Here is a 12,372-nt window from a genome sequence, read left to right on the forward strand (position 1 = left end):
ACATTGTGAGTGCATGGCTGCAAATACCCTTGGGTCCTTACTGCTGTGATTGCTAAAGCAGTGCAGACTGAAGACTGGCACCCAACTGCCCCAATGGCCTTAAGTTTAGACTTAGGATTGCCAACTGTCCAGTATTAGCCGGGACATCCCATATATTGGTTTGTCCCATACGGCACTGCCCTCATCCCGTATTTCCCACGCTAAGGTAAAACGTTCCTATGAAACCATTCGTAAGCCGAAATGGCGTAAAGCGCAGAAGTAATTACCATTAATTTATATGGGAAACATTTTTGAGCGTTCCCAGACCCAAAAAATAACCTACCAAATCATACCAATGACACATAAAACCTAAAATAACACTAACATATAGTAAAAGCAGGAGTGATATGATAAATACACAGCCTATATAAAGTAGAAATAATGTATGTACTGTGTATCAGAATCGGGAAGATTAAGCCAAAAGCGATTTGTTAAAAAAAATCAGCACGTATGCACATGCGCACATCACGCATGCAAACACAGGTGCCCGCGCACGGCTTCATGGTCATGGTCGTCTTTCTCGGGGTAAGCACGTGTCCCGTATTTGACTGCTACTTTTGTCCCTTATTTGGGAGTGAGAAAGTTGGCAACCCTACTTAGACTACAATGACAGATCTTCCCTGTTCCTAAAATCTTTGTGGTCAGGGACACTTGCCAAATACTGAAGCACATTTAATTAAAATACATCCATTTAAAAACACAATCAACTAGTACAAAGAAATTCACCAAAACATTAATTAAAACAAATATTTAAAAACAAAATCTTAGCTTTGCTTCTCTTTTCCCTGCAGATCAGATGAATGGGACTGCACTAGTGGTGCCAGCCATGGCTGGTGTGGGCCCGAGGAGCCAGGTACAAAGGGCATCCTACTCTGCTGTTCAGACACACACACACACACACTCACACACACGAGGAAGCTGCTGACACACATACTGGAGCTAGCTGGCTGGCTACAGAATCACCGTGTTAGAAAGCGAGCAGGGCCATCAGGATCCAGGCCGGTTTACAGAGCCTGAGGCCTTGCAGAACAATCACCACAAGGAGGCCTCAAGGACTTCGGGAGCTGTGCGGTAGCAACATGAAGGTTACCTTCCTGCTGTCGGCCACGATTCATTAAGAGAGGCTGGATATTTCTTTTAAGAATGTATTTTTTTTGGATTTTACTAACATTAAATCAAACATTGAGAGTTATTTTAAGGTTGGTAAAAACTCCTTATGTTTTACCTTTCTCAATAACACTCCTTCCAAGTTCAAGGCGAAGTTTATAAAGAGGGTCTCACCTCTGCCTTTACTTTTTCGAGCTCTGCTTTCAGCAGTTCCACCTCTTTCTTCAGGTTGTCAATTTGAAGGTCTCTGCATGAACAATGCACAAAAGGAAATGTCAAACTCAAGCAGAACATCTTTTGCTGAACCCAGTCATTCACTCCCAAAGCTCAGCTTACCGATCATCCGTCAGAAAGCCATTATTAGTTGGAGGACCAAAAGCAGCATCAAAAATATCCACATCCACCAAATTCTAGAGAAAAAAAAGATATTCAGCTCTTTAATATGCAAAAGTCTCAACTTCTTAAAACCTACGAAAAGGAGCAAGCAGCATCATTGTGGACCCATCACACCCTGGACATCACCTGTTCCAACTCCTTCCTTCTGGTAGGCGCTTTAGATCACTGTATGCCAGGACAAATAGGCACAAGAACAGTTTCTTTCCGTACGCCATCAGTTTTATGAACACTTGAATTTTAGTCTATTGTAAACCAAGTCCACCTGTACATACACAGGTATACCTCATTGTATATAGTTCACAACTATTTGCACTATTGTTTTGTTTGCTTTTTGATTCTGTACAGCGAGAGCTCAGGGAAACTGGCATCAAATTCCCTGTATGTGTCCACATAACTTGGCGATAATAAAGGATTCTGATTCTGAAAAGCTGAAAGGGACAAATAGCTCTCATCCTTCAAAATTCATATTGTTCTCACCCCTCTTCTAGCCCCTTTGAAGATCGAGACCTCTCCCCTCCCACATATCTGTTCCACTGACCATCCCTGGATTTATTCAAAACACCACTGCCAGCCAGGACTTCAACTCAGGAAGGAAAGTTGATCTTAAAGTAGGTTCAAGGGTCAGCACAACATCAGGGGCTGAAGGGCCTGTGCGTGTGGTAATGTTTCTGTGTTTCTGTAATTAGTGAGAGGCAAAGTTTTAAGCTTGGGGTAAGAAAACAATCTGCGCAAGGGTGCTTACGTCGTGGTTGGATGATAAGGCCACTGCAACAATTTTGACTCATTATATCGTTTCAGTTTGGACTTCCCCACCGGTATGGTCGGTAGATGGGCGGAATCAGAATTGCTGCCACTGGGAATGCAAAGAAATCGCTGTCCATGCGAGGGGAGGGATAACAGAGGGCTGGTTGGGCAGGTATCATAATCACAAGGATCAACACAAATTCCAAACATCCCTTTGTGGGCTCCTCTGGACAATGGTGCTCTTCCTGGAAAACGCAGAGCAATTTTACACAATGTATTAATCCTCTTCAGGGCCTGAATCCACGTCAGAGCAAAAATGACCTGTACATGTTTGTGTGCAACCTGCATTGCCAGGGAATGAAACACCACTGGAGCCCAGATGATACAAGTAAGCTCTGACTGTTGTACTTTCATGACTATCTTGCATCATGGGTGACACAACTAACATGTTAAAGTAACACACTCTGACTCCGACCCCAACCCAAAGCACAAAAATGGAACTTGACTACAGACATTTCTGAAGGAGCTACTGAAATGGTCCGAAATTTTAAAGCTCAAAGTAAAATTTATTATCAAAGTCACCATATACCACCCTGAGATTCATTTTCCTGTGGGCATACTCAGCAAATCTATAGAATAGTAACTGTAAACAGGATCAATGGAGGATCAACCAGAGTGCAGAAGATAACAAACTGTGCAAATGCAAATATAAATTTATAGCCATAAACAATGAGAACATGAGATAATGAGATAAAGAGTCCTTAAAGTAAGATCATTGGTTGTAGGAACATTTTAATGATGGGGCAAGTGAGTTATCTCCTTTTATTCAAGGGCCTGATAGTTGAGGGGTAGTAACTGTTCTTGAACTTGGTGCTGCGAGTCCTGAGGCTCTTGTACCTTCTACCTCATGGCAGCAGTGAGAAGAGAGCATGACCTGGATGGTGGCGATCTCTGACGATGGATGCTGCTTTCCTATGATAGCGTTTCACGTAGATGTGCTCAATCGTTGGGAGATCTTTACCCCATTATAGAGATCAACATGTTGGCATCAAGTGGAGGCTTGTGTGCTTCAAGGACTCCAACATGTGATGCCAACTCAGGGCCTCCCACGCTGGAATGGCTGTGGATGAGATGCCAGACAAAGACTGATCCAACCCCAGTGCCGGAACAGACAGACTCTCATTGGCTCCTGGGCCAAGCCATATGAAACAACAAACCCTGTTATATACTGGGCCAAATCCATTACCTTTACTAGGATTTTCTGTTCAAGTGCATTGGTGCTCCCATAAACTATAGTGCTGTTTTTTTGCCACCAACGTAAATCCAACACCAACAGTACAAGTACTCCCTGTGCTCTCTAGGGTTCTTGCTCAGTCCTGGTCTCTGAGTGGCTGAACTGGTAGGGTCCTAGCCCAAGTTATACTGTAACGTGCTCACACAAGGAATTAAACAAAAGGTCTGTGTATGTGTTAATGATATTCATTTAAGCTTATGTTAACAACTGGTAATGTTGAATAAACTCTTCTCTGGCTTCCGGCCAGGCACAGGTATCAATTTTAACTGATGTTTCAAAGACAAACTCTGCTATTCTCATCAGGGGTGATGCCTGGGCATGTCTAGTCCGGTGGGATTTATACCCCCCCTCGTCCGTCCCTCCTGATTGGTTAGTCCTTAGCCAATCAGTTTTCCGCTGTCCCACCTATTTACAATCAAATTCCAGTTCTTACTTAGAGTGCGATTTGTCGTTATTAAAATTCTTTTTCTCTAGTCTTATTTCAACGGCTTCCTTCACCAGGTAGTCCCAAAATCCATTGGCATGGCACAGTAGTTTTGTGCTGTCGAAGTCAATCCTATGGATATTGTGAATGGAATGCCAATTTCTCCGGGTAACCCAAATAAACACATCACCAGGATCCTGAACAAGTAACAGAGTAATACCATCCACAAACACGCAAGGAAGCTCAAATATCAGCTTATGCAAGGTTAAAGATGACCTGGGACTCAGGCTGGCTGGCGTTTACAAGATTCCCTGTGAATGTGGAGCAGCATATATCGGCGCAGTGGAAACCCACATCAAGGAGCACAGGAGGTGTATCCGTTTGGGTTAACTGGAGAAATCGGCAGTAGCAGAATATTGCATCTGCAATGGCCACAGGATTGTCATCAATGGCACAAAACTACTGTGCCGCGCCAGTGGCTTTTGGGACGGCCTGATGAAGGAAGCCATTGAAATAAAACTAGAGGAAACTAATTTTAACAAAGCCAAAGGTCTCTCTCTCAGTAAGTCCTGGAATTCGATTGTAAACAAGGTGGGACAGCAGAAACCTGATTGGATGAGGGCTAACCAATCAGGAGGGAGCGCACAACGGGGTATAAATACCACCGGACTAGACAAGCCCAGGCATCGTCCCTGATGCAGATGGCAGAGCTTGTTATCGAAGCACCAGTCAAAATCGATACCTGTACCTGGATGGAGGCCCGAGAATTATTTATTCTTCTTACAAACTGGGAAAGCACTTGATCCTTTTTCATCTTGCAATGTTCATGCTGCTGCTGCAAAAAGCTAGTTCAATGCCTTATGTAGATATACACCTATGGCAATAAACTTGAACTTTTCTCAGAAGGATGCAAAAAGGAGGTCGAGCTATCTCCAGTGCCCTGGCAAAAAGAAAATCAGCCCTCACCTATTACTTGTTTAAAAAAAATTATATGGCATGATCCAATAGTTATTTGTGGGTTCTTTGTAGTACAGCAGTGACCCCATTTCAAAAATACTTCATCCTTTTCAAAGACTCTTTAGTACGACACAACATCAATGCATATCTTACTTTCCTCCTTACTGATCTAAATCCTTAAGTTGCTATTATTGTATTCGAAAGCACTCCTCCCCTTCACGCCTCAGCAGCCTAACAAGATCTGTCCTAAACCTTCATCTTGATTCATTGTCTTACTTTTGACGTCTCAAGTTGCATGCGATTAAGTCCGTCACATGCTATTTCAGGCAAACAAAAATTCCCTGCCAGAAGGATCTTCTTGGAAAAGACTTTTGCTTACCTGGGATTCAACCACAGGAGCGGCAGAAACCTCTACAAGACTTTCCGATTCCTCAATGTCATCTGCTGGGGCTTCATCGGGAATAATCACTACTGGTTTCACGTGCTCTGCCAGGGCAGAGGCTCTCAAAAAGTTTGGAGGACTCTTTCAAAGCAAAAGAAAACACATGATATATATCTGAATATTGTCCAAAGGTATTGATAATCCAGAGCAACACACAAAATGCTGGAAGAACTCAGCAGGTCAGGCAGCATCTAGGGAAATTAATAGATGGTCAACATTTCAGGCCGAGACCCTTCTACAGGATTGAGAAGGAAGGGGGAAGATGCCAAAATAAAAAGTCAGGGGGATGGGGAAAAGGCTAGCAAGAAGGTGATAGGCGAAGCCAGTTCAGCGGGAAAGGTCAAGGGCAAATGGAATGTTGGGCTTCATTGCTAGAGGGGTTGAACTTAGGAGCAGGGAGGTTATGCTGCAACTGTACAGGGTACTGGTGAGGCTGCACCTGGAATATTACATGCAGTTCTGGTCTCCTTACTTGAGGAAGGATATACTGGCTTTGGAGGCAGTGCAGGGGAGGTTCACCAAGTTGTTTCCAGAGATGAGGGGGTTAGACTATGAGGAGAGATTGCGACGCCTGTGATTGTACTCGCTGGAATTCTGAAGACTGAGAGGAGATCTTACAGAAAGAAATAACATTATGAAAGGGTTAGCTAAGATAAGAGGCAGGAAAATTGTTTCCACTGGTAAGTGAGACTAGAACTAGTGGACATAACCACAAGATTTGGGGGGAGTAGTTTTAGGACGGAGATGAAAAGGAACTGATTTTCCCAGAGAGTGGTGAATCTGTGGAATTCTCTGTCCAATGAAGCAGTGGAGGCTGCCTCAGTAAATATATTTAAGACAAGGTTGGATAGATTTTTGCAGAGTAGGGGAATTACGGGTTTTGGGGAAAAGCCAGGTAGGTGGAGATGAGTCCATGGTCAGATCAGCCTTGATCTTATTGAGTGGTGGAGCAGGCTCAACGGGCCAGATGGCTGACTCCTGCTCCTATTTCTTGTGTTCTGATGGAGAAGAAAGAATCTAATAGGAGAGGAGAATGGACCACAAGAGAAAGGGAAGGAGGAGGGGACCCAGGGGGAAGTAATAAGCAGGTGAGAAGAGGTAAAAGGTCAGAGTCGGGAATAGATGAAGGGGATGGGAATATGTTCATCAGAAGGGGAACAATCCATCTATGGCTCTATGAGTTATATGTGAATCCGAGTTTCTTCCTATAAATGCCTCATGATTCCCACATCTGGTCGCATCAGCAAATGATAGTTGTCCATGAAGAATATCCTGGTAGCTGTAACACAGGAGTTTCGGGTCTTCAACCAAGAGCATCGATTGTATCCCAAACCCAGATGATGAGAATGAACTTGAGAGGACAATTTCCCTCATCTTGATTCAGGAGAGATGGGAAGGAAATGCATTTAATCAAAGCACGTGCTGGCTGACCATGCAGAAATGCCAACATCATTAACAGAGAAAGTTTTGATTTACTTTAATCTATGCAGAAAGAAATTTAAAAAAAAATAATTTGCTCTCCAAGCAGCAGGAAATGGGTAACACTAACCATCTTCAGAAGCTGCAAAGGAGTCTGCATTAATTTTTCAGCCAATGAAATTGAGGTCACTAGTTTACAAGTTAAAACAAGCAGATAAAAGCCTTCATTAGGTAATCATATCACGCTAATATTCTAAGAAATCCCATACCTCAGGTAATTTTGGGATTTGGATGAGACGCTTGAAATATAACATGTCACGAGATCGGCTAAAGAAACTTCTTAAACTGCAACAAATTAAAAAGATGGAAAAATTAAACTGTCTGTGCATGTCCATAATCACTGTATAAAAAGTGCATTATAATGTATTACACATTATCCACCAAACGGTACCTTCCCCCAAATCTTTCCAAAGACTTTTACAATCTCCTTCATCAAGTTCCCACCCACTTTTGTGCTATCATTAAATATCAGGACTCACACCCAAGTCTATTTAAACATACATAGTACAAAGGTAAATTTGGCAATAATTCACTGCTTAAGCAATAAGATTGTCATTCAAGTGCCAATTGATTCATGACATAGCACAATTTTCCCAGGCATAGCACGCTACAGGCCAAATGTTTTTTTTTTCTTTTTTTTTACTGCCTGTTATACCACTGGCGTTTAGGGCAGCAATGCAAGTCCTCTCAGGGCTTCCTTCATCACGTTAGTAGCTTCCTCTCGGTGTTCACTACTGTCAGTCATGCAAGTCCTGGGTGGAGACTCAGGAATACCGTCACACTCAAATGTGGAAGGTTTCTTCATTGCTGTTCCCGTAACAATTCTGTTTTACCAGTCTGGGTTGTTATCCCTAAGCTGAACCTCCAAAGCTGGACCACTCTTAGTCTGTCCTCTACCCTTTGATCTGTTCCGCATGCGGGACCCCACCAGGAGCCAAAGCACAAGACCCTGACTCCAGCCAACATAGCCCTCCGGGTCATTGAGGCATGCAAGCCTCCAGACCCTACGACAAGGCTGTGGTCCTCTTGGAGTACTAATGTTGGTACATGGGAGTAACTTAGAGGAGTATTCGTTGGTTAGCATAGACATGATGATCCAAGGGGCCTGTCTGTGTGCTGTATGACTACAATATCACCCAGGTAAACAAGCTCAGTCTGAGAGTAGGTATAGACTTCATTGTTTGGGGCAAGATAGCCGTATAAAGCAACTTCTGGCACAACAATTACAATCTATTTACACTTTGTAGCACAATTCTACACAAAAGACAGCATAAATGTACTGTCTAAACTTCCCCTCCCTGTTACTACTTTGTTCAAACTTAGAATCAGTCTGCAGGAGATTAGAAGAAACTTTATAAATTACAGAACATTTATTTTTCACCCATCGCTCCAGCCAGAGAACCCTCTGCTGTTTGTTAAAATTATCAACAAGTTCTTTAGTACCTGTGAAATTCGTCATAGAATCGATCCCTATGTCCTTGCAAAGTGTCTGCTGGAAGACCTGGTAAAGAAGGCACACAACAATGCATGAATAACAACACTCTCACTTACAGCTCATACGGTAATTTAAAGCCTCCAGTACCAGCAAGTTATCAAACCCAAATTTGTTGATTAGAACAGAGACATCCTTTCAATAATTCACAAATATATCACACATGGTTTTGGAAAGCTTCACGCCAACTATTACACTACAGAGACTAGGTGTAAATGAGCATCTTGGAAACAGAGGAAAATAAAATAAAATTTGGTTGAAATTAATTTCAAGTTTATTGTCATCTGACTGTGCATATATACAACTAAACAAAACGACATTCCTCCGGACCACAGCACACCCATAATATATATACACAGCACATAAAACAAAATATTACCACAAAAAGAAGTTAATAAAATATAATTCAAAATGCATGTGAAGTGTGCAGCACGGGTAAACAGTGAACTGCTTGCTGTCCTAGTGATGGGAACACAATGGTGGCAGGGTGTTCGTTAGTCTCACAGCCTGGGGAGAAGAAGCTGTTGCCCAGTCTGACAGTTCTGGTCCTGATGTTCCTGTATCTCCTTCCTGACTGTAGTGGGTCAAAGAAATTGTGAGATGGGTGGTAGGGATCCTCGACAATGCTTTGAGCCCCTCGTATACAACGCTCCCAGTAATTGTCACAAATAGTGAGGAGGGAGACCCCAGTGATCCTCCCGGCAATTCTTACTGTCTTCCATAGGGTCTTGCGGTCCGATGTCTTATACTTATGTACCATACAACAGTGCAGCCAGACACCACACTCTCGATGGTGCTCTTGTAGAAAGATGTGAGAATGGGGGCAGGAGCCTTGCACACCTCAATCTCCTCAGAAAGCGTAGACACTGCTGTGCTTTCTTGACTAGTGAGGAGGTGTTGTGGTGCCAGGCGACATTGTCAGTTATGTGTTCACCAAGGAACTTCGTGCTCTTCACTTTTTTACAGCGGAATCATTGGTGTGCAATGGACAGCAGTCAGCCTTTGCCTTTCTGAAATACACAATTATCTCTTTTGTCTTGTCCATGTTGAGACTCAGGTTGTTGTTCTCACACCGTATGACAAACCTCGCCACCTCCTCTCTGTATGCCGACTCATCATTGTTGTTGATGAGGCCAGCCATTGTTGTATTATCAGCGAACTTGATGATGCAGTTTGGGCTGGATCTGGCAGTGCGGTCGTGAGTCAGCAGCGGGCTGGGCACACGTTCCTGGAGGGCACCAGTGTTCCGTGTGATAGAGCCTGACCTCTCTGACTGAATGGCATCTTACCTTCAAGATCCAGTTACAGAGAGGGGTCTTGAGACCCAGCGAGGACAGTTTACAAATCAGCCTCTGGGGGATGATCATGTTAAATGTTGAGCTGAAGTCAATGAACAACCTCCTGGTGTATGAGGTGGAACAGGATGGAGTGGAGGGCCAAGGCTATGGCATCATCAGTAGACTGGTTTGAGCAGTAGTCTAACAGGAAAGGGCCCAATGTAGCTGGAAGGTGGGATTTTATACGATCCGCTACCACCCGCTCAAAGCATTTCGTGACTGTTGAGGTTAGTGTCACTGGGCGGCATTGTCGCTCTCTCGGGCACCAGTACAACGGTGGCTGCCTTTAAACAGGTGTTTTGAGCACAAGAGATTCTGCAGGTGCTGGAAATCCTGAGCAACACACAAAATGCTAGGGGAACTCAGCAGGTCAGACACAATCCATGGAGGGGAATAAACAGTCAGCATTTCAAGCCAAGACCCTTCATCAGGAATCAACGGCAACAAAAGCCGTGTTGATTTTGCCAAACAAGATCCATAATTATACAGTCTGGGAAAGTTAGTGCAGTGGATTATTAAAAAGAGGAGAATGTTAATAGTCTTGAGTTCTCTATTAAGAACAAGTTTGTTCAGTGCAAATAGTGATGGTGAAACTCAGTGATTGTGACATAAATGCAAATGCACTTAACAATAATTGGATTTACTGCCTTAAACTCTTCCAAAATGCATATAAAACATGTCCTGTAAGCTAATATTTAAACAACAGAGCTGGAGGTGATTCTAGACTCTGCAGTAGATATTCAGTGAGCAAAGTCTGCACATGGCCCCGCGCGCGCACACACATACACACACGCACACAAAAGGATGCACATAACTGCAATTGATATTATTCTCAGTCTGAATGTTTTAAAAAACTGACTTTGCTTTAAGTTTCCATGAATTACAGCCTAAATAAGATTTTAAAAGAAATAAAAATAGCCTTTCGTCTGAATTCTTAAGAATTATTTTTATTGAGCATTTTCCATTTGCAGACATATTGGAAAAGCAAAATTGACAAAATTTGACAAATAATTCCATACAAAATGTTACTGTATCTTTACTTATGGGTTTCCTTATTTTATTCATAGTTCTGACAATTACAATTCCTGCATCTCTGGGTATGATTACAGCTTATATTGTGTTATCTTGGTGACATTACAGAGGAAGGTGTCTGTGTGTGCCTGATCTCTCTTTCCCTACCTCAAACTTCTTTTTGTTCTTTTTTTTTCCCTGTTTGCGCGATTTTTACTTCCAGGGCGCCAACATCACAGGCGACCCTAATAGCAGCTCTCATTGAAAATGATGGAAAACATCATTCTCGTTTTAGCCTGCTACGCCTATAGGCACTGAAAACTTCACCCAAATGAAGAGGCCACAGTCAGTTACGACCTTATGGGGGCCCTCAAGAAAGATCTAAAACCAGCCCCATTTTCTTTCTTGGAGTAATAATTAAGAAAGCAGAAGAGATAAATCCAACTTTTGCTGTTGCCTCAATTTGGTGATGTAACACTGGTCATCATAGTAATTTCAATGCTCTACCGAAGAAGACTGACTGCATCTATTACATTGTCAGAGAAACTCTTCTGGGAAAAGAAGGGAATACAGGCAGAGCTAGGACACTGAGACGTTGACCCCATAAGTACTACCTCACTACTTTTATTTTTATTTTTGCACACTTATGTATTTAACAGTTTAATTATATATATATATAAAAAATATATATATTTACTGTAATACAGTAGTTTTTCTATTATTAAATATTGCATTGCAAGACAATAAACTTCACAACATATGCCGATGATACTAAACCAGGTTTTGATTCTGTCTCAGTGGGTGGGGGCAATATAGTCTGTGGGGGGGAGGGGGAGAAACTGAGCCGAGAGGGGGAGGATGGGGAAAATGACGTAAAACCAGATCTGAGCAGGTGAATGCAGTTGCCTTTGAAGAGCACCGTACTCCGTCACACATTCCGTGGGTGTGCCACAGCATAACAGTGAGACATTGCAGACTGGCCAAACCGGATTTTCCAGACAGCTCCTTTCAGCTTTCAAAGAAAGGTCAAACTGACAAACGAGTCTGCATATGTTGGAATCTGGAACAAAAGAATTCAGGTTGCTGTAGAGGGCAGGATGGAGGTGACAAGTGGAATCAGATTGGAGAGTGGGAGAGGTGTTACCCTCCCACGCACTCCCCTGTCCACCTGGATTTCTTCTTCTATTCACCTTTAAATCTGTTCCCTGGATTCCTCTGCCCATTGTCCCCTCTACATCTGGCCCCATCCTATCAGCTAGCAGCATGTTTCCAACTCCACCTCTCGTATTGCTATTCATTGGCAATCTCTCCTCTCTCCTGAAAAGTCAGTTTATACTCTTTTGCCAGCACAGGCAGAGGGCCACAGTTAAATAGCGTCCTGTTGGCTGAGAGTAAACAATCATTTTTGGAAAAGCCTCACATTCATTTAACATGAAGTGCACCCAATCGTCGTCTAAACTGACCCATCCCACACTGATTTCAGAAGGTATCTGAGCCACAGCTATAGTGTTACACAATTACAGCAAGCAAAGCTTTTCCACCATCACCTCTGTCTCCAGGTCTACTTCATTGTCAAGGATTCCCACACTTTTCGCCAATGACCCCTTCTCTCGCTTTAAGCCCTCCTCCTCTTAGACACCTGCCTGCTGC

General features: G+C 43.0%; 1 protein-coding gene across 5 annotated transcripts in view; it reads right to left on the reverse strand.

The window, feature by feature from the left end:
- The window catches only part of hip1rb (huntingtin interacting protein 1 related b), a 174,818-nt gene that overhangs the window by 39,996 nt on the left and 122,450 nt on the right, over positions 1-12,372 (reverse strand). For all 5 annotated transcript variants that reach the window (XM_072247669.1, XM_072247668.1, XM_072247670.1 and 2 more), the window contains 5 exons: positions 8,326-8,383; positions 7,092-7,167; positions 5,341-5,484; positions 1,483-1,556; positions 1,321-1,393 (listed from right to left, as the gene is read on the reverse strand). In XM_072247669.1, coding sequence (XP_072103770.1) covers positions 1,321-1,393; positions 1,483-1,556; positions 5,341-5,484; positions 7,092-7,167; positions 8,326-8,383 — 425 coding nt within the window. The remainder of the gene's footprint in view (positions 1-1,320; positions 1,394-1,482; positions 1,557-5,340; positions 5,485-7,091; positions 7,168-8,325; positions 8,384-12,372) is intronic.

Source organism: Mobula birostris, chromosome 31 (genome assembly GCF_030028105.1).
Source record: "Mobula birostris isolate sMobBir1 chromosome 31, sMobBir1.hap1, whole genome shotgun sequence".
Classification (NCBI taxonomy): domain Eukaryota; kingdom Metazoa; phylum Chordata; class Chondrichthyes; order Myliobatiformes; family Myliobatidae; genus Mobula; species Mobula birostris.